Genomic DNA, 22,865 nt, shown 5'->3' on the forward strand with positions numbered 1-22,865 from the left:
CTCGCATGCTAAGCAAGCGCTCTACCACTTGAGCTAATTCCCCTGCCTATGAAAGGCTCTGCTACCTCACCTACCTTGTTCCAGAGCCCATAACGTCCCTGCAGCAAAAAAACTTCAGGACCAGACTTCAAAGAGGAACTGCTGAGCTACACTTCATCTTCAAGTTTGACACAATCAACTCAGGATTAAACAAAGACTGTGAATGGCTCGCTAACTACAAAAGCAGCTTCTCCTCTCTTGGAATTCACACCTCCAGATCAGCTGCTAGAAGTGGGCCTCATCCTCCTTGATTGGATCCACCTCGTCATCTCCAGCCTGATCCTGGCCTGCATATTTATACCTGCCTCTGGATATTTCCACTACATGCATCTGACGAAGTGGGTCTTTGCCCATGAAAGCTTATGCTCCTACACTTCAGTTAGTCTATAAGATGCCACAGGACTCCTGGCCGCTATAACGTCCCTGTGGCTGCCTAAGGCTTCTTTCTGAAAGGGCCACTTGTGAGACTGACACCTGTGGGCCGGCAAGGTCGGAGGTTTAGGACGTGGTGCTCATATCACACAGACACATCTTAAGAGCAAGCCCCTTATTTCAAACCATAACGGGCTCGCTATTCCGACGTCCCTGCAAACCTCATGGCGCGAGGAGTGAGGAGTGAGGGATCGGAATTGTGATTTATTTGGAAACAAGTGCTGTGTAGCCAGCGCCAAAATACAAAATAAGCTATTTCAAAATTGACTTGAAATAAGCTACCCAATTGCATCGCTTATTCTGAGCTATGGGATGCACCCTAGTGAGTTAGAGCCCAGTTCTGCCACCAGCTCCCTGCCCACCCACAATGAGCTGAGGTGCTGCAAAAGTTCCTTGGGAGGGGGATTTTTCCCATCAGTGGAAAATGTGGGTATCAATCCCACTGCCGCTCACATACTAAGCGAGCGCTCTACCACTTGAGCTAATTCCCCTGCCATAGAAACAAAGCTCCTCTTGGAGGCTCTTCCCTTCTCCACAGGGACGTCTGTCTTCTAGTTCAGCTAATGGAGGGAAAGGAAAAGGCTCCAAGGAGGCCCCTCCTCACACTCATGTTTGTGACCCTCATTCTCTCTCTGGCCTCAAGGGCAGATCTCCAGAAGGAGACTCCCTGTAGCAAAGCCATGGGGGGCTCTGAGACTCCCTGCAGCAAAGTCTCTGAGGTTTCCCCTGCCCTGCAGCCTGTCCCACCTGGCCACTGTCATGGACTCTCTGTGAGGTCATCACCTCCCAACCTCCTTTAGCCAATAAGCAGAGGGGCTGCAAAAGGCCCTTGTGATGTCACTGCCACACCCACCCCTGCCCTCCAGGGCTAATGTCCTGCCCCAGGCAGCCCCTTTGCCTGGCTGAGCTGCTCCCAGGGGTGAAAGTGACACATTTCTTACAGGGACTGTTCTATTGGGCACCAATTCTTGGGCATAGGGAGGCTCAAGGCAGGAAGTTGGGGGAGGGGTTGTGATAGGACAGTACCTGTAAGAAATTACAGTGTGGAGTGGAGTGTGGGAGGCTCATGCAGGGATCTGGGGATTGTGTGTTGGGGGTGGGGCTCAGGACAGGGGTGAGGATGTGGAAGGGTAGAGAAGTCAGGGCACAGGATTAGGGATGTGGGGGGGCTTGGGGCTGGGACTATGTGTGTGTGTTGAGGGGATCAATGAGACTAGAATATCAGCTCCCTCTGTTCTGGGCTCCCTGAGGCCCTTTAACACACAAGGGCTTTCTCTGCAGCGCACTGAGGAGAGGAACCCCTGAGCCAGAGATGCCGCTTTGCCCAGGTTGGCAGGGACAGAAAGCAGGCCAGGTGCCCAGTAACCCCAGACAGATGTGCACATCTGCATGTGAGCAGCAGCTGTTGAGGGACTCTAGAAATCTCCCCCTAGATCTAATTCCCCACGTGCCAGGCACCAGTCAAAGCCAGGGCTCTGGAGTCTCAAGCAGAGCACTGCGGGGGCGGGAGGAGGGGGCGGATTCATGTCTATTTGAGGCAGGTTCCTCACTCCCATGTCCCAGACACGTACTGTGGCACAAAGACCAACGGTCCCTGCACAAAGTGTGTCACAGGGATAAGCGTTAGCCCGGGAACAAGCATCGCCCTGCAAAGGAGACACCCCTGGTCTGGAGCCAACAAGCCTAGGAGCCGCCCAGCTCAGGATCCCTAAGGGCACTGACACAGACTCCCTGGCACAGGAGAATCCCAAGCCTCAGTTCTGCCGGCCGGCAGTTTCCTCTCTTTTGCTTCTTGTCAGCTCCCTGCAAAACACCCCACAATGGCGACTGTGGATAAACCCAGCTGTGCTGTAGAGCGGCTGTTAGGTGGGGAAAGAGAGGTGCTCCTGCCGCCTCCCCGAGCAACTCACACATGTAAGAAAACTGCATTTGAGGTATTTGTATGGGTGTCAGGACTGCAGAGTGGTGTAAGGTGCCAGACTCAAGGACCTGTCTTTCCTTAAGTTGGGTGTTCTGGTCTCCAAATGGAGCTGTGGGTTCCAATCCTACTCCTGGCACATCCTCTGTTTTATATTTAGAGAGGTGACCTCATTTCCCCATCTCCCCTGACGTTGTAGGAGCCCTTCCTCAGCATTTCTCTCAGGCTGCATCTACACAGCAGTGTTACTTGGGCATAACAGCCATTACACTGCAATAACAATGGGAGCGTCTACACAGCAATTCCATTATTCCGACGTCTGTAACGCTCCATCCAGACCCTTGGTCTGAGGAGCCAGGAGGTTTCCAGGCTGCAGACAGACAAGCCCACAAGCAAAGACAAAGCAAAGTTCCAGCCACTTCCTGGGAGCGGGAGACTCCAACCTAAACCCTGAGACTAAGGGGTTTACAAGCCAGATAATCAAAGTTTGCTCCATTTCTCCCTCCCACAACCCTGCAGAACCTCAAAGGCAACTCCACAGTCCCAGCATGAGGGTGTGTGGTGTTTGCTCTCCTGTCCCAGCAATTGCAGCAAGAGCCCTGCCTTGACAGGGCCAGTCACAGCAGCCTCTGCACCCGCTCCAGGCTTGTGGTTTCCTTCTTCCCAATGCTCCTCCCCAATCTGCCTTTTCCTGAACCAGCAGTTCCATGGGTGGCCAGGGGAGGCCTCTTCTGTGTCCCAGAAGGGCATAAGTAAATGTGAGCAAGGTTACAGCAAGGCACCACTGGGACTTGAACCCAGGATCTCCTGTTTATGAAGCAGGTGCTTTAGCCAACTAAGCCACGGTGCCTGCCCCCAAACATCTTTTTAAAATGGCTCTTTATGTTTCCAGGGAACACTTTTGACTCCCAAAGTGCAGCCGTTCCCCACTTCCCTCCAGCCATCGAGCCCAGGCAGTGTCATGCCTCCTGGGCACAGAAAGCTACAGCTCTGTGGGCAGGGGACTTTGGCTTCCTTGCCCATGGGATGCTGTTGCAGGAAGGGCTGCTCAGCAGGGACGGGGTTCACCTGTGGAGGAAGGGAAGAGTATTTGGGTGCAGACTGGCTAACCTAGTGAGGAGGCTTTAAACTAGGTTTGATGGGGGCAGGTGCCCAAAGCCCACAGGTAAGTGAACAACATGGACACCTGGGGGATGGGCCAGAAATGGGAGAGAGCAGGGGCTGTAACTGCAGAGATAAAGGAGGGACGCGGGACCACTGGGAAGCAAAATCTAATCTGTGTCTTAGATGCTGGTACAGACACACAGGACCATGGGTGATAAGCAGGAAGAAGTTGGTATCACAGGGACATGGTGGGATAATACACTTTATTGGAATATTGGCAGAGAAGGGTTCAGCTTGCTTGGGAAGCATTGGCAGGGAAAAAGGTAGGAGGAGTTTCCTTATCTATGAAACATGCGAACACTTGGCTTGAGACAGAGATGGACACAGGAGCAGACTTCTCAGGAGTCTCTGGGTTAGGTTAAAGGGGTAAAACCCCAGGGTGATGTCTCTAAGGGTACGTCTAGACTACCGCGTTTTGACGACGGAAGTTTTGTCGACAGATACTGTCGACAAAACTTCCGTCGACAAAGAGCGTCCAGACACATTGAGTTCTGTCGACAAAGCAAGCTGCTTTGTCGACAGAACTCCGTAGTCTGGACGCAACGTTACAGGCAATAATACCTTCTGTCGACAGAGTTCTGTCGACAGAAGGTGTTATGCCTCGTAAAATGAGGTATACCAGTGTCGACAAAACTGCTGAGTTCTGTCGACGTTCTGTCGACAGAACTCAGCAGTAGTGTAGACGCTGGTATAGTTTTGTTGACAAAAGTCCACTTTTGTCGACAAAACTAGGTAGTCTAGACACACCCCAAGCGTCTATTCCAGACACCTCCCCAGGCAGAAGAGGTGCGTGAGGCTTTTTAAACAATTAACAAAATCATCCAAAGCGCAGCTGGTTTCACACACACTCAGCCTCACCCATAGCTGGGAGGCAGTTTGCAGTGAGCTGAAAAGAAACTGCCTGGTAGAACCAAGGCTGAGGATGCTTCTGTGTCCAGATGTGCAAACAGCTGGCAGCCAAGTGCTAGTCTGTTCCTGCCCTCCCCAGGCAAGTGAATCCCCTCCTCTGGGTGTTACAGGCTGGATTTTGCCTGTCTGGCTTTTAGCCAGGGAACTTTTCTATGCCCGGCAAACATGACACCCACTGCACTGTAGAAACCAGTCCACTGCCTTTTGCAAAGAGGCCGCTAGAAGCATTTAGCCCCCTTGTTGTCTCTGCCTATAAAACAAAGGAAAAAGACCACTTCTTCTACTGGAGAATGTGGGCATCACATTCAAAGCAAGTGCTCTACCACTTGAGCTAATTCCCCTGCCTTTGAGCATGTTCCTTGTCCCACCCACCTTGTTCCAGAGCCCACAACGTCCCTTCTGATAAACCCTCATATAAAACTCAGCAAATCTCCAGAGAAGTTGCGGTTCCCTTTACAAGACTCTGCACAGCTCAGTTCCAATCAGCCGGTCTTCCCTAGAGCCCGGAACATCGACCGCGGCAGCGTCGCTCTTACGCCCAGTGTAGACACGGCCTGAGAGTGTCACAAACCAGCCCCCGAAACATTCCTGGCTAGGACCAGTCACAGTCTGGGCTCAGTGAGGGTCCGTCCTGCCTGAGACGTGTGTGACACAAAAGCCTCCTGTTCCCTGCCCAGTTCCCAACACTGGCTGCAGACCCAGAGATATTTGGTGCCTTGGCTGCTGTCCCTGCTGGCAGGGAGCTGTCCCGCACCTGCAGTTCATCCACCTCCTGGAGAGGCAGCAGCTCTGTGACGGGGAGAAGCGCTGGGTGTATGTGGGGGGGATGTTCAAGGGGGGAGAAGCTGGGGCATTTCCCTGCATGTGTAAAAACCATCACTGCCGGCTCAGGCTGGGCCGGTGTTTGGAGCATCCCACCAGGGAAAAACTGAAATTGCATCAGGAGATAAGGAGTCAGGGTCTCTCCAGGCGAGCTATAGGGCTTGGGGTTCCTCCACTCCTCTCCAACAGGAAATATAGGACCAGGGGTCCCTCCACTTCTCCCCAGCAGGAGCTATGGGGCCAGGGGACCCTTCATCCCCTAACCCGAATTGGCAGGTGCCATGGGGGCTCACACACACACAGGTGCCCTCAATATTGGTGCCCAGGACAAAACTTGCTCTGCTCCTGAAACAGGAACAGCGACTAGCAGTGAGGCCCCTCCCTGGCAGCACCGTGTCAGACGGTTTCTTCTTGGCCTGGTGCCTCCTGAATGCTGGGAGCAGCTGCCTGGTCCGAGGGGCTGCAGTTCCCTGGAGAGAGGGGCTGGAACCGGTGGCTGCAGGAAAACCCTTCTGCTGTGTCTGTGGCTGAGCGGCACAAAGGAAGATACAAGATCCCTGCGGGGGGGTCTTTGCCGGATGAACGTGCCTGAGGAAAGACGCTGGAAGCGCAACAGACACACAAAAGGGGACGAGGGACAGTTTGAGTCACACACACGGCAGGTGGCGCAGCTCAGCCAGGGACCTTATCCACTCACAGAGCTTCACAGCTTCTCCACCCCCCAAACCCCACCAGGCAAACTGCCCCATGGGCCTCGCCTGCACCATGCTCAGGGCCTGGGGATTTTCTGTCCGTTTGCCAGACCAAATAACTAGCCCCACCCCCCGGAGTCTCTTCCTCTCATGGGCCTTCTCATCCTCAGGCTCCGCTTTGTCTCCAGCCACCTCCCTCTGTCTGTCACTCCTCCGCCTTCTAGAGCAAAAAGTGCCCCTTCTCTCTGACTTTGAATACCTGGGCTTTTAGCACCCAGATCTACCCTAACACCAGTGCTCACTAGGGAGGGGTCTGGACAGTTTCTGTAGAGAAAGAGACAGCCCCTGTGGAGCATTCTTGCCAACTCTCTAAGAGCACACTATTTTTTGTCAGAGCCAACTGTCACCCCACACAGAACTTGAACCTACAATCCCTGGTTTAGCAGGCCAGTGCTTTTCCCATTAGGTTACTAGTGCACCAAGAAAACACTGCCAGAGACAGAAATTCACCTTTCTAAATGTCCCTTCTTCAACTTTTGCTCCTGATTAAGCCCCTCTGAAAATCAGCTTTCCATGGTTATCGGTAGCTGGATCCGAGTCATGGGCCTTGACATCTCGTCTTCCTCCTGAAACCAGGGAAGTATCTCCCACTGCTGCAGCCTCATCAGGGAATGGGCTGGGCTGGGCTGGTTGTTACTGAAGGGGAAGGATAAAATGCAGCCACATTTCTGAGGGGGCAGGACGCCCGCCTGGTGATTCCCTGGGGGAGCTCTGCAATGTGACCCTGACTCCCAAGGCAGCAAGTGCAGAATCCCCCTTGATGAGCACAAGAGGTTCCAACTGGCCTGAATCAGGCTGGACAGCCCCACTGCTAGAGTGTCATAGCCAGACATTAGAGTTACAGGCACATCTCTTGCACCTAGAGAGCTCCTGTCACTCCCATAATGGGACAGGCGCAGGGGCAGGTCTAGCCTGTTCTATAAGAGCCTCACTGGAAATCAAAGAACAGCTGAAAGTGACTGTGGTGGGATTTGAACCCACAGCTTTCAAATGATTGGCCTGGCCCATATCAAGCACCACTACTTAGATGACCAGCACACTTGCCATTGGGCCACACAGACCTGATGAGCAGATAAAGCCTCATCTTCGCTCTCAACTTTGCAGCAGGGCAATTGCTGGGGTAGAAGAAAGGGAAAAGCTGAGCCAGAGGAACACACGCTTCCCCTCCCACACTCAGACCCCCCCATACCCAGTCCCCTGCCCAGAGTCTCAGCTGTGGCTTAAACCTGGTTTCAGAGAGAAGAGGCCAATGCAAAGAGCCCCATGGCAGAGAGGGAGTCAGCACGTCGGTGGGCTTTACAGCTAATTGCTGCTGCTCTTGAGTCTGGCTGCAGAAGAAGGCTTTAGTTTAGACCTACTGAATAGCGACAGGCCTTCCAATAGGGTTACAGAAAAACCACATTGTTACAGATGACCTTTCCAGGCCAAAGATAGAAGGAAACCCTCAGGGGTGTTTCTAGACCAAGGTTCATTCAAGTGGTTTGTTCTTTTGTGGACCTGACCCTTCCACACCCCTAGAGACTCTGGAACAAAGAAGACACATGAGAAGAACCCAACTTTCTTCCTTTTGCTGTGACATGGATGGATCTAGCTCAGGTTTCACTGAAGGGGTCTGTCTGCGTGTGAAGTACCTGTGACAGCCCCTGTGCTCCTCTGCCCCTCATCAGCAATGACATCTACTTGGGGGAGACTTGCAGAAAGGACAACCTGGACAAAGAAGTAGTACTCAGGCACCCTTTGATAGCTCAGCTGGCAGAGCGGAGGACTGTATTGTATGTGTGGCAAGTGATCCTTAGGTCGCTGGTTCAACTCTGGCTCAAAGGAGCTGTTCTTTTCCCTCCAGCCTGGCCTTAGCAGAAGACAACCAAGGTGGTTACCTTGGGTCCATGTCTTCAGAACGCTGCACTGCAATTGACAAAATAATGGTGGGGAGGAGCTGCCAATCACGTTTCTTGGGCTGTGCAGGTTCTGTCCACGCACAAAAGTTCTTTTGGAACAATGGCCGTTATTCCACAACAACAATGCAAGAGTCTACACAGCAATTCCGTCATTTTGAAATAATTCTGAAGTATCAGACGGCTTATTCCGACTTCTGCAAACCTCATTCTACGCCTATTCCAAATTAGCTATTTCAAAATAAGGTCTGTGTAGATGCGCCACTGCTGCTAGTTTGAACTAGCCCCTTCTTGTGGACATACTAACTTATTCTTCTGAGACAGGTTGTCTACACTGGGGAGCCTGCCTCGGACTGTTCTGAGGTTTCCCTGCAGTGTAGATGTGCTAGTTCGAAATAAACTATTTTGGAATCACTATGTGTAGTCATAGCCAGAGGGATAAAGCAGCAGGAGGAAAGCCAGGAGTGCAGAGGCCAGCCAGAAAACTGAGTGTCCCCAATGCCCATGAAGCAATCAGTGTGTAGGGCCCATGGTGTAAGGGGCAGCATTCAGGACTTTGAATCCTGCAATCTGAGTTCAAGTCTCAGTGGGACCTGCTGGTTTGAGCTTGTTATTGTGAGGTTTTTTCACACTGCACAGCTATGTCTATACTGCAGGCTTTTTGTGCAAGAATGGCCATTCTTGTGCAAAAACTAGCCGAGTGTTTACCCTGCATGTGCATTCTTGCACAAGAAAATGTGCAGTAAACCATTGGAAAAGAGGGCTTCTTGCACAAGAAGGCAGTGTGCACAGGCAAGAGGGATTTCTTGTACCTAAAACAGCCATTAGAGCTTTCTTGCACAAGAGAGTGTCCACAGATGCTCTTTATAAGGAGATAAACCATTTCATAGATCTGGAAGGAACTTTGAGAGGTCATCTAGTCCAGTCCCCACGCTCATGGCAGGGCTAAGAGCCATCCCTGACAGGTTTGTCTCAGATGTCTCTAAATGGCCCTTTCAAAGATTAAACTCATAACCCTGGGTTTAACAGGCCAAGGCTCAAACCACTGAACTATTTCACCTTCTTGGACCAAACTGCGTGGCAGCGTGGATGTGCTCTTGAGCAAGAACTCGTGCCAAGAACAGTGCTCCCTGTGCACTGGCCTTTTATCTGGGTGCTGGCAGGGGGGTGAGAGGTGGCAGGTACCGATGGGTAACAGGTTCAAAGGCGCATACAGAGAAGCCAGCTACTGCATCTCTGCAAGTGACCTCACTTTACACACCTCAGCTTTTCAGAAACACTCTCCTCCTATCTGTGCCTAACACCAGTGTTAGCTACTGAGGGGTCCTGTCTGGGGGGAAATGGCAGTTCCAGGGGACACTTGTCTAGTGTTCAAACATCTCACAGATAACATGGCAAGAAGGAAGCCAGAAAGACTTGCACCTACTAGGAAACATCACAACTACCACCTTCAATGGGACTTGAACCCACAATCCTGTCATTAGGACACCAATGCATTGTCCATTAGGCCACAGTAGTGGCACTAAAATGACAGAAATTCCCTCTTCCAAATACACATTCCTCGACTTTTAGATGGCAGATTCGAGCTGTTGGAAGGAGCCAGAAACACAGGAAGGGCTGAAAATCAGCTCTCAGGAGGCACCTCCAGCTGCCCCCAGAGTGTGGGTCACCCCACACTAGCCATGGGCGAAACTCAACACCTTGACATCTCGTCTCCCACCCAAAGCCAGGGGCTTGTCTCCCACAGCTGCAGCCTCAGCAGGGAACCGCACTGGTGCTCACGCTGCTCCTGGGGAAAGGAGCGGGTCCCACAGGGGCTGGAGCTGGCGGGGAATGGGCAGTTGTCACTGATGGGGAAGTATAAAATGCAGCCACATTGCTGAGGGCAGGGAGAGCAGCTGGTGGCACCGTGGGACATCCCTGGGGGAGCTCTGCAATGTGACCCTGGCTCCCAAAGCAGCAAGTCCAGAATCCCCCTCGATGAGCACGAGAGACTCTGACCAGACTGGTCTGAATCCGACTGAAGGGCTCAAGTGCCCCAGTGCTGGAGTGTCAGAGGCCAGAAAGACATAGGAAAAAGTAAACAAAGTCCACCACAAGGCACCACTGGGAGTTGAACCCAGGATCTCCTGTTTACTAGCCAAGTGCTTTAGCTAGCTGTCAGGGACTCTAACCCAGATGGCTTGGTTCGTTGTCTGACCGCAAAGAGACAGGCAACACCAGCAAAGTCCAATCACAAGCTCTTTATTGAAGAGTGCACACAACAATAGAGAGCGGCCCGTCTCCAAAGAGAACCAGCCCCGATTTTAGTAACAGGTAGGCTTATAAAGACAGTTCCGTCGCGTCATAAGCTCTTCACCCAAGCCACTTACCCCCCTTTCTAGAAACTTTTAATATCTATGCATATCTTAGCCAACTATATACATTGTGGCCAAAAGCGCTTCATAATGCATCAGTAACTTTCTTATCAATCACAAAAGGCAGGTACCAGGAACAAGGGGACAAAGGAGTCGGGTACAAACAAAGGGCAAAAATAGGGAGGTAAGATTAGCGAAGAGGAACCGAAACAGAGAGTTACTGACCAGTTCCCAAAGCAAGCCATTCTACTTACAGTAGGTACAAATATATAATTTATCACTCATCTTACTTTATAACCTAAGCCAGCATGGAGGGTGCGCCTCTGTTTGAACCACATTTCTGCTTCTGGTCAAAAATACCCAGAGGCCTCCGTGATTAGCCTTTGCTAACTTTCCTTAGCATAACGTTGACCAGGCCTTGTTTTCCTGGTCCCAACAATCCCCCCTTTGTCCCTGGAGTTCCCTATGGGACTCCTGGGACACCCAGAATAATCGGTACCTACTTTTTAATGGTACACAATTTGGTACCAATCCAGCATCCACAGCGGATCATAACATACAGCACAAGTAACCCACAAATAATAACTACAGCACTACGAATCAAATTATGGAGCCAGCCCCCTATGTTTGGAAACCAGTTAAATAAGCTACTCCACCAGGAATCTCCTTTTTCTCCTCCATGATCCCTCGCCACTTGCACAAGGTGCTTTGCTCTGTCCCAAGTCGCGTTATAGACATCAGGAATGTACACACAACACTCTTGTCCTATCAAGGCACATGTTCCTCCCTGAGAGGCTAGCAGAATGTCCAGCGCTAAGCGATTCTGGAGAACCATTTGCCGGATTTTTTTCTGTTCAGTAGCCAAATCAGTTAACGCATCAGCAGTGGTATTTGCCATTATTTCCAGAATCCCTTGAAGCCTCATTATTCCCTCTCCTAACCTCCAGGTGGCTCCCCCACAAGCAAGGGGAAATCCTGCACAGGCCCCTGTCCAATCATTTAATGCTCGCCAAGTAAGAGGGCGAGATTCTTTAGCATCGGTCTCTGCATCTCGCATGTTTCTGATCTTTCCTATGGGGAGGTGAGACCGATATACTATTGGGGGCTCTAACCACGCTAGGTAGCAGGATCCAGTCCAGGAGTGGGGGAGAATCAGGTAGGCCTTATCTCCACACACCCAGTATACTCCAAATAAGGGAGTGTTCCATGGTGCCCAACTACGAGGAGCAACTGGTGCTAGGAGACTATCAGGAAAATAACAAGCACAAAGCAATCGGTGACCAGGTCCCTGATCACAGTGAGTGCAATTTAAGGGAGAGCAGTTATAAGAGTAATTTGCCTGAGTCGGGACACACAAGGAAGGGTCTATTGTCATCCATGTAGGGAGAAGTGAAATAGAGATTCCATTGGGGATCAGATATTTTGATTTCTTTCTTTCAACCTGATTCCCGTGACGGGAGATATTGTATTGTATTTCTATCCTTTTAAATTGGTACCCAATATGTGAGGTATTATAATAGATTTCACACTGACTTTCACCAACCCATAAAGTATTGACTGTAGGGGATCCCCGAAGGAGGCACCATTTACCGGGTCGTTGCCAGACCAACAGGTAGTTACCGGTATGGATTCCGGCATTTGCCCAAGTTATATTCTGAGTGCCTAAGGGATCTTTCCATGAAGGAGTCCAAGTCATATTTGCTGCGCTAAGGGCAATGGGAATCATGAGAAGGCCCTTTTGACTATCGGTTGGCATTAAGGAGCATACCCAGCAAGATAAGTTATGTAATGCAGGCATGCGAGTTTTCATTTCATGAGCAAAATGTAGGAAGGTATTAGCCTCTGATTCCCTTATATTCCATACCACCAAAAGAGCAAGGCAACAAATAAAAGACAAAGTAACACACAGAGGACCCCGTAAATATAACCATGCCATTTTTCAGCAAAGGGGCACCACCGATCTAAGTCCTTTTCAGCTGAAGCTTCAGGTCGCCCAAAGGGGTGGCAGTCCATTTGCCTTGGGAGCTAAAATCGTCTGCTTCTGGTTCACCCGTTTCGCGGTGGGGTGAACTAGCGCGGCTCCTTCGATGTCCGACGTCGTCTGCTTCTGAGGAACCCTTTACCTGGTCAGATTCCCTGGCGGTGCTCCTCTTGACCCTGGTATGATGAATCCAGGTGGGAAGTTCTTTAACCCGAATGGCGGTAGGGCTTACCAGGAGAGTCTCAAAAGGACCCAACCACTGAGGTCGAAGCGGAATCTTCTTATACGTTTTTACCCACACAGGATCACCTGGTAAAATAGAATGAACAGCTTCCCACAATGGTAAGGATTGAGATAGCGCGGAGTATTGTTGCAATGTCACTAGATGCTGCTGCAACCTTTTTACATAAGTTTCCGTATCTCTTGTTAAATCAGTGTCATGAGGAATTGAGATCAAAGGAGAGAAGGTTGGTGGTACATGTCCCAGCAAGATTTCATACGGTGCCAGCCCAGTCCTTACGCTTGGAGTTGTCCGGATAATGTAGAGAGCGAGAGGGAGGACTTTAGTCCATTTTAGACTAAGCTCTTGGCATAACTTTGTTAAAAGACCCTTTAAGGTACCGTTCATACGCTCCACTTGGCCCGAACTTTGGGGGTGCCAGGGAGCATGAAAGGCCCACTTAGTTCCCACAGCCTCAGTAAGTTCTTTACAAATCTTTGCAGTGAAATGAGTACCTTGATCAGAGTCAATTATTTCAGGGGGGCCAAACCATGGTATCACTTCATTAAGTAATACCTTGCATACCACAGTTGCAGTAGCACGGGCCGTGGGAAATGCCTCCACCCAGCCAGTGAGCTGGTCCACTAGAACTAACAAATGCCGTTTCCCTCCAGAGGGAGGTAAATCAGTAAAATCAATCTGTAAATGCTGCATAGGTCTGTGAGCCCATTGACGTCCTCCAGGCGCTGGTGTTTGTTTAATGACCCCTTTCGAATTACATTGCTGGCATAGGACACACTTTTCCACCACCCTTCTGGCTACTTCATGGAGTCCTGGGGAAACAAACTGTCTCAAAATAATTTGGGCTACTTTGGTCGCTCCTAAATGGGTATTTTTATGAACCTGTTGCACCAATTCCCTCTGGTGACTTTTAGGCAAAACCATACGATTATCACATTCCCAGATTCCTGAGGAATTGGGACGTGCCCCCCATTTCTCCCAGATTTCTTTCTCAGTATCTGGAGCTTGCTGTTGCCAGGTTAAGAGAGGAGGGCATAATTCTAATTGAGTACCTTGTAAAGCAGCAGCTTTAGCAGCCTCGTCGGCAAACCTGTTCCCTACAGACACAGAGTCAGCTTGCTTGGTGTGAGCCTTGCAATGCATAACTGCAATTTCCTTAGGAGCTTGGATAGCTTGCAACAGTTCAGCTATCTCTTTCCCATGAGCAATTTGTGATCCCGAAGAAGTAATAAATCCTCTTTCCTTCCAAATTGCCCCGGTAGCATGGCACACACCAAAAGCATATTTGGAATCAGTATAAATATTAACCTTTTTGTCTTTGGCAAATAGACAAGCGGCTGTAAGCGCTTGTAACTCGGCTGACTGAGCGCTTGTTCCAGGCGGCAGAGATTTTCCTATTAAGACTATGTTACCACTGGTAACAGCATACCCAGAATACCTGATTCCATTTCGAACGAAAGCAGATCCATCCACAAACAGTTCTAATTCCGGATTTGACAAAGGAACATCTGTCAGATCAGGTCGAGGAGTAGATACCTGATCCAAAATTTGCAAACAGTCATGTATTTGCTCCTGCCTTACTTCATGAGGTAACAAAGAAGCTGGATTTAAATTTGCACACCTCTGTAGGGTAATCCCATGAGTCATTAATAAGGTTACCTCATACTTGGACAGTCTCTGGTTAGTCAAATGTTTATGCTGCTGAGAATTTAACAAGCTGGCTACAGCATGTGGAGTATGCACTGTTAAAGGATGTCCTAGGACAATTTTTTGGGCCTTTTCCACTAATAGTGCAGCCGCTGCTACGTTTCTGAGACAGCCTGGGTGTCCCTTTGCTACCGGATCCAATTGTCCTGAGAAGTATGCAATGGGTCTAGGAGCATTTCCAAAGGGTTGTGTAAGTACTCCCGATGCCACTCCCTTGACCTCATGCACATACAAGTCAAAGGGCTTATTATAATTTGGCAGTCCTAATGCTGGAGCTTGTATAAGGGACTTCTTTAATGCCTCAAAGGCTTTTAACTGCTCGGGATTAGGATGCAGGGGCTCTTCAGCCCCTTCTTTTGTTAATTCATGTAAAGGCTTAAGCAATTCTCCAGCTGAAATAATCCACGGACGACAAAATCCAATCATACCAATAAACCCACGCATACCCCGCTTAGTTGTAGGAAATGCAATGTTAACTATGGTTTCAATTCGTTTTAAGTCCAAACGGCGTACCCCGGGACTCAACGTATACCCCAGGTATTTTACCTCCTGTTGAGCCCATTGCAACTTTGTAGGGCTAACCTTATGTCCTTTAAGCGCTAGCTGATTAAGCAAATATACAGAGTCTCTTTCATTATCCTCTCGAGTCCTTGAGGCTATTAAAATATCATCAACATAAGTCACTAAAGTAGAGGCGGCTGGCAACTGAACATCTTTTAGATCCTCGGCTAGAACCCTTGCAAATACTCCTGGTGCTTCCACATATCCTTGGGGCATTCTAGTCCAAGTGAGTTGTCCAGGAGGTCCAGATCCTTCACCCCTTTTCCCAACAGTACCAGGGACCCCCCATGTAAATGCGAAAAGATATTGCTTGTCCGGGGCCACCGGTACAGAGAAAAAAGCATTTGTCAAATCCATACAAGTAAACCATTCTGCATCCGGCGGCACCATTGCCAAAATGGTACTTGGGTTTGGTACCACAGGATGTTCTGGAATCACATATTGATTAATAAGTCTCAAGTCCTGTACCATTCTATAGGCAGGTTTTCCATCAGGCCCAGGCTGGGGTTTCTTTATAGCCAGAATGGGGGTATTACAGGGAGAAACACATGGCACCAAAATCCCCTTACTCCTAAGACTCTGTACCAGGGGCTCAAGTCCTTGTATTGCCTCAGGTTTTAGAGGGTACTGTCTCTGAGCAGGAGGAGGCACATTGCTCTTTACTACTGGACTCAAGGGTGAGGCAGATTTTACCAAGCCCACATCATGTTTTCCTCCCCACACTATAGGATTAACTTCATTTTGTACCCGCAGGGGAAGCATTTCACAATCCCCGCTGGTCACCTGGGCTAACAAATAAGCTTTTTCTAATGGAAATTTGAGGGTAATACTTTCGGGAGTGCAGAAAATCTGTGCATGTAGTTTGCACAACAGATCTCTTCCCAGCAAATTTACAGGACCATTCATTAACAAAAAGGAATGCCTAACTGCAATAGGGCCTAGTGTGGCCATACACGCAGTAGTCATGAAATGACGTTCAGATTTTCCAATGACTCCCACTACATTTTTCTCCTCTCGACTTTTTGGTGCCGCTCCCTCAGGTATTGCCGAGTGGGTTGCCCCCGTGTCCACTAATAACTCAAAAGTCTTTTGCCCTATTTTAAGGGGAACCACCGGAAATCGCGCATCACATTTAAATTGTACCGTTCCAGCCTCATAAACCTCGGGACCCCAGGGGAGCGGCGCCTCCCTTCATTCCTGACTTGCAGAAAACTGACCTGCAGTTTTAGGTTTGTAGTCAGACTTTGGTTTCAGTGGACATTCTCTTTTCCAATGTCCTTCTTTACCACAGTAGTGACATTCACTACAACTAGAATTCACACCACAGATTTCACGACCTCGGTCCCTAGTTACCCCACCCCTACCTTTTCCAAGGAAACCTCTTTTATTTCCACGATTCCACCCGCGTCCTTCTCCCCCTCTCACCCCTGAAACAGCTACTGCCAACAAGGACACCTGATCCCTCATATCCTTTTGTTTTTCTTTCCTTCTCTCTCTCTCCCTCCTTTCCTCTCTTCCATTATAAACCCGCGTCGCAATGCTAACTATTTCAGGTAGGGTTTTCCCTTGCATACCATCCGGATGTTCCCTAAACCTTTTTGCAATATCCTCTGCACACTGTGCCATAAAAACCATTTTTATCATCTCCCTTCCATGCTCTGTATCAGGATCTAAGCTACCATGCTTCCGGATCTCATTTGTTAATCGAGTACAAAAATCAGAAGGATGTTCATTGGGAAACTGAATACAAGCTGTTACTTTGCCCCAATTAGGGGTTACTTCCCCTGCCGCTTTTATTCCATGCAAAATAGCTTGTCGATAACGACTCAAATTTCCCCTTCCCCCATCATTATTAGGATCCCAATTAGGTTCAGCACTGGGCAAGGTTCCCCATGCCTGATCTTGGTAATATGTTCTCGCCTTTTCCTTAACCTTCTGTCTCTCGTCTTCAGTGAGGAGAGTGTCTAGTAACTGATTCACAACAGCCCAGTTTGGTAAGTGGGTAGAGAAAATAGTACGGAAAGTTCTTTCCACCGCCTCTGGGTTATCCCGGAGGCGTGGCAGAGAGCACTGCCAATTTAGTAAATCAGCAGTTGAAAATGGGGCATGAGTATATACAAATGTAGCTTGCCCATTATTCTGGGGAATGGGATAAGCTCGAAGCGGATACTGAGAGGACTCTCCAGCCCCCTCTGTTTTTCCCGAACCAGTCCCAGAGGAGGTCTCCCCCATTTTCCCATCCTCCTCTTGTAACCTGGGACTTTGTCTCCGTGGTATCCGCATCGGACGATACCAGTCTTCCTCCGACTGGGTCTCAGGGGCATAAGGTGGAGGGAGCTTGATAGGTCCCCCCATACTAACAGCCTGCAAGGCCACTTCCCTCTCTTTTGGGTTATAATTGTACCATACAAATAGATACGCCATTTGTCCGGGCCTAAGATTAACCAATATATCCCTAAGGGCATTCATTCTTTCTACGGAAAAGGTTCCGCAATCTGGCCAATCATTATCCGGGGACAAATGAGCGGTAAGGGAAGGCCACTGAATTTGGCATAAATCTTTCATCCTGGACTTAGCTAAACCGGTTGTTCCAGAGATACCCTTCCAATCTCTGAGTATCAGGGACAACGGGGCGTCCCCCGGGCATGAGCTGCCAGCCTATCCCATTTCCCACGGTTAAGGGACTCTAACCCTCTAACCCGAGCGCTCACTTACCTGTCCAGGGACTCTAACCCCGAACACTCCAGGGACTCTAACCCCGAACACTCCAGGGACTCTAACCCCGAAGACCTGGATCCTACTCAACGGGTAGGTCGACGTTGCTGGATTTCTACGGGCTCTGGCTGGTTCACAGGACACGCCTTATCGCCGATGCAGGGATCAGTTCACCGGGCAAGGCTCCTCAAAACTGGAGGATGCGCGCTGCATTGCATCGGAGTCCGATCCTGCACCGGAGAGTCAGACGAGTCCCATCTGGGGTGCCAAATTTGTCAGGGACTCTAACCCAGACGGCTCGGTTCGTTGTCTGACCGCAAAGAGACAGGCAACACCAGCAAAGTCCAATCACAAGCTCTTTATTGAAGAGTGCACACAACAATAGAGAGCGGCCCGTCTCCAAAGAGAACCAGCCCCGATTTTAGTAACAGGTAGGCTTATAAAGACAGTTCCGTCGCGTCATAAGCTCTTCACCCAAGCCACTTACCCCCCTTTCTAGAAACTTTTAATATCTATGCATATCTTAGCCAACTATATACATTGTGGCCAAAAGCGCTTCATAATGCATCAGTAACTTTCTTATCAATCACAAAAGGCAGGTACCAGGAACAAGGGGACAAAGGAGTCGGGTACAAACAAAGGGCAAAAATAGGGAGGTAAGATTAGCGAAGAGGAACCGAAACAGAGAGTTACTGACCAGTTCCCAAAGCAAGCCATTCTACTTACAGTAGGTACAAATATATAATTTATCACTCATCTTACTTTATAACCTAAGCCAGCATGGAGGGTGCGCCTCTGTTTGAACCACATTTCTGCTTCTGGTCAAAAATACCCAGAGGCCTCCGTGATTAGCCTTTGCTAACTTTCCTTAGCATAACGTTGACCAGGCCTTGTTTTCCTGGTCCCAACACAGCTAAGCCATGGTGCCTTCCTGAATGATCCTGGTGAAACTGTTCTACTCTATGGTCCCAGACAACACCTTTGCCTCCCAAAGTGCAGCCAGTCCCCATTTCCCTCCCGCCCTGGCAGTGTCTGGCTCTCTAGGCACAGAAAGCTACAGCTCAGCGGGCAGAGGCTCTGACATGCACATCTCCACCAGCTGCTTGGCCTGGGGAGTTGGCCTTGAGCTTTAGCATCACTGAGGGGAGGGAGAAGTGCAGCCAACATTGATTGTCTGGATTGTAAACCCCTGGCTCTCAGGGTTTGGGCTGGAGACCCAGGTGGGGGCCCGGCCTCCTGCAGGTTGGCCCTTTCCTGAGGGCACAGAATTAATCATAGAATCATAGAATCATAGGACTGGAAGGGACCTCGAGAGGTCATCGAGTCCAGCCCCCCCGCCCTCAAGGCAGGATCAAGCTCCATCTACACCATCCCTGACAGATGTCTATCTAACCTGTTCTTAAATATCTCCAAAGAGGGAGATTCCACCACCTCCCTTGGCAATTTATTCCAATATTTGACCACCCTGACAGTTAGGAATTTTTTCCTAATGTCCAATCTAAACCTCCCTTGCTGCACTTTAAGCCCATTACTCCTTGTCCTGTCCTCAGAAACCAAGAGGAACAATTTTTCTCCTTCCTCCTTGTGACACCCTTTTAGATATTTGAAAACCGCTATCATGTCCCCCCTTAATCTTCTTTTTTCCAAACTAAACAAGCCCAGTTCATGAAGCCTGGCTTCATAGGTCATGTTCTCTAAACCTTTAATCATTCTTGTCGCTCTTCTCTGCACCCTTTCCAATTTCTCCACATCTTTCTTGAAATGTGGCGCCCAGAACTGGACACAGTACTCCAGCTGAGGCCTAACTAGTGCAGAGTAGAGCGGCAGAATGACTTCACGAGTTTTGCTTACAACACACCTGTTGATACAACCTAGAATCATATTTGCTTTTTTTGCAACAGCATCATACTGTTGACTCATATTCAACTTGTGGTCCACTATGACCCCTATATCCCTTTCTGCCATGCTCCTTCCTAGACAGTCGCTTCCCATCTTGTATGTATGGAACTGATTGTTCCTTCCTAAGTGGAGCACTTTGCATTTCTCTTTATTAAACCTCATCCTGTTTACCTCTGACCATTTCTCTAAATTGCTACGGTCATTTTGAATTAAGTCCCTATCCTCCAAAGAAAGTCGCAACCCCACCCAGTATGGTATCATCTGCAAACTTAATAAGCGTACTCTCTATCCCAATATCTACATCATTGATGAAGATATTGAACAGTACGGGTCCCAAAACAGACCCTTGAGGAAATCCACTTGTTATCCCTTTCCAGCAGGATTTAGAACCGTTAACAACAACTCTCTGACTACGGTTATCCAGCCAATTATGCACCCACCTTATCGTGGCCCTATCTAAGTTATATTTGCCTAGTTTATCAATAAGAATATCATGCGAGACCGTATCAAATGCCTTACTAAAGTCTAGGTATATGACATCCACCGCTTCTCCCTTATCCACAAGGCTCGTTATCTTATCAAAGAAAGCTATCAGATTAGTTTGGCATGACTTGTTCTTCACAAACCCATGCTGGCTATTCCCTATCACTTTATTACCTTCCAAGTGTTTGCATATGATTTCCTTAATTACCTGCTCCATTATCTTCCCTGGGACAGACGTTAAACTGACCGGTCTATAGTTTCCTGGGTTGTTCTTATTCCCCTTTTTATAGATGGGCACAATATTTGCCCTTTTCCAGTCTTCTGGAATCTCCCCTGAATGCCATGATTTTTCAAAGATCATAGCTAAAGTCTCAGATACCTCCTCTATCAGCTCCTTGAGTATCCTGGGATGCATTTCATCAGGACCTGGTGACTTGCTGACATCTAACTTTCCTAAGTGATTTTTAACTTGTTCTTTGTGTATCCTATCGTTTAAACTTACCCTCTCTCTGCTTGTATTCACTACGTTAGGCACACCTCCAGACTTCTCGGTGAATACCGAAACAAAGAAGACATTGAGCATCTCCGCCATTTCCAAGTTTCCTGTTACTGCTTCTCCCTCCTCACTAAGCAGTGGGCCTACCCTGTCCTTGGTCTTCCTCTTGCTTTTAATGTATTTATAAAAGGTCTTCTTGTTTCCCTTTATGCCTGTAGCTAGTTTGATCTCATTTTGTGCCTTTGCCTTTCTAATCTTGCCCCTGCATTCCCGTGTTGCTTGCCTAGATTTATCGTTTGTTAGTTGTCCTAGTTTCCATTTTTTATATGACTCCTTTTTTATTTTGAGATCGTGCAAGATCTCCTTGTTAAGCCAAGCTGGTCTTTTGCCATATTTTCTATCTTTCCTACACAGCGGAATTGTTTGCTTTTGGGCCCTTAACAACGTCCCTTTGAAATACTTCCAATAATTAAGAGAGAATTCCTTTACCCTGCACAAACTGAGTTGGCTGAAGAATAAGTAACAAATGTTTTGTTCACATACAAGTACAGGAGATCAGTCTCCCACAGTAGTGGTGGCCAATTGGTTAAGGAGTTTGATTAGAAACCCCTTGTAACCTCACTCAGAGGCTCCTGACAAGTCTGTCTCCTGTGTCCTTCTCCACCTCAGTCCCAGTGTGTGCATGATTTCATATCTGAGGAAACGCCTCCTCTCTTTTTCCCTGCCAATCCTTCCCGAGCAAGCTGTACCCTTCTGTGCCAATATTCCAGTCATGTGTTATCCCACCAAGACCTTGTGATACCAACTTATTCCTGCTTATTACCCATCATTCCTGTGTGTTTATACCAGCATCTAAGACACAGATTAGATTTTGCTTCCCAGTGGTCCCGCGTCCCTCCTTTATCTCTGCAGTTACAGCCCCTGCTCTCTCCCATTTCTGGCCCATCTCCCAGGTGTCCATGTGATTCACTCACCTGGGGGCTTTGGTCACCTGCCCCCATCAAACCTAGTTTAAAGCCTCCTCACTAGGTTAGCCAGTCTGCACCCAAATACTCTTCCCTTCTTCGACAGGTGAACCCCAGCCCTGCTGAGCAGCCCTTCCTGCAACGGCATCCCATGGGCAAGGAAGCCAAAGCTCCCTGCCCACTGAGCTGTAGCTTTCTGTGCCCAGGGAGCCAAACACTGCCAGGGCGGGAAGGCTGGAGGGAAATGGCTGCATGTTGGGAGTCAAAGGTGTTGTCTGGAACCTTAAAGTAGAACAATTTTACACCTGTATGTGAAGGGGGCACCGTGGCTTAGCTGGCTCCGGGGTCTCAAGCAGAACACTGGGGGGGGGCACATGTCTCCTTGAGGCAGGTTCCTCACTCCCACGTCCCAGACACGTACTGTGGCACAAAGAGGAAGGGTCCCTGCAGAAAGTGGCTACATCTACACTGGCATGCTTTTCCGAAAATGCTTTTAACGGAAAACTTTTCCGTTAAAAGCATTTTCGGAAAAGCATGTCTAGATTGGCAGGGTGCTTTTCCGCAAAACCACTTTTTGTGGAAAAGCATCCATGGCCAATCTAGACGTGGTTTTCTGCAAAAAAGTCCCGATCACCATTTTCGCAATCGGGGCTTTTTTGTGGAAAACAGTACTGTGCTGTCTACACTGGCCCTTTTGCGCAAAAGTCTTTTGGAAAAAGACTTTTGCCTGAACAGGAGCAGCATAGTATTTCCGGAAAAGCACTGACGATCTTACATGAGATCGTCAGTGCTTTTCCGGAAATTCAAACGGCCAGTGAAGACAGCTGGCAAGTTTTTCCACAAAATCATCTGATTTTGCAGAAAAACTTGTCAGTCTAGACACAGCCAGTGTGTCACAGGGATAAGCGTTAGCCCCAGGAACAAGCACAGCCCTGCAGAAGAGACACCCCTGGTCTGGAGCCAACAAACCCAGGAGCCGCACAGCTCAGGATCCCCAGGGGCACTGACACAGACTCAGACTCCCTGGCACAGGAGAATCCCAAGTCTCACTTCTGCCGGCCAGCGGTTTCCCCTCTTCCGCTTCTTGTCAGCTCCCTGCAAAACACCCCACAAGGGTAGGTGAGGCTGAGTGTGGATAAACCCAGCTGTGCTGTAGAGCGGCTGTTAGGTGTGGAAATTAATGGGCTCCTTTGGCCTCCCTGAGCAACTCACACATGTAAAAAAACTGCAGTTGAAGTTGTTTGCATGGGAGTCAGGATGGCCAAGTGGTCTAAGGCACCAGGTTCAAGGGTCTGTCCTTCCCTTAGTTGAGTGTTCTGGTCTCTGAATGGAGACGTGGGTTCAAATCCCACTCCAGACACATCCTCCATTTTGTATCTAGAGAAGTGACCTCATTTCCCTCTCTCCCATGACATTGTAGAAGCGCTTGCTTAGCATTTCTCTGAGGCTGCATCTACCCAGCAGTGTTCCTTGGGAATAACGGCCATTACACTGCAATAACAATGGGAGCATCTACACAGGAATTCCAT

At 49.1% G+C, this 22,865-nt stretch overlaps 1 protein-coding gene and 1 non-coding gene across 2 annotated transcripts; both read right to left on the reverse strand.

Moving 5' to 3' along the window:
• Positions 1 to 3,165: 3,165 nt before the first annotated feature.
• Positions 3,166 to 3,239, reverse strand: TRNAM-CAU (transfer RNA methionine (anticodon CAU)). The gene has a single exon. It is a non-coding gene; the product is annotated as a tRNA-Met (tRNA).
• Positions 3,240 to 15,261: 12,022 nt separating this feature from the next.
• LOC149521681 (uncharacterized) lies at positions 15,262 to 17,429 on the reverse strand. The gene has a single exon (XM_089773379.1). It carries the CDS (start codon positions 17,341 to 17,343, stop codon positions 15,970 to 15,972), a length of 1,374 nt encoding a protein of 457 aa, XP_089629505.1. The 5' UTR covers positions 17,344 to 17,429; the 3' UTR covers positions 15,262 to 15,969.
• Between the last annotated feature and the right edge of the window lie 5,436 nt (positions 17,430 to 22,865).

The sequence above is a fragment of the Pelodiscus sinensis genome, chromosome 25 (genome assembly GCF_052426305.1).
Source record: "Pelodiscus sinensis isolate ZL-2025 chromosome 25, ASM5242630v1, whole genome shotgun sequence".
NCBI lineage: Eukaryota > Metazoa > Chordata > Testudines > Trionychidae > Pelodiscus > Pelodiscus sinensis.

Excerpts from the sequence above, each read along its gene's own strand:
- LOC149521681 (XM_089773379.1), bottom strand. The coding sequence starts at position 17,343 with ATGAAAGATTTATGCCAAATTCAGTGGCCTTCCCTTACCGCTCATTTG.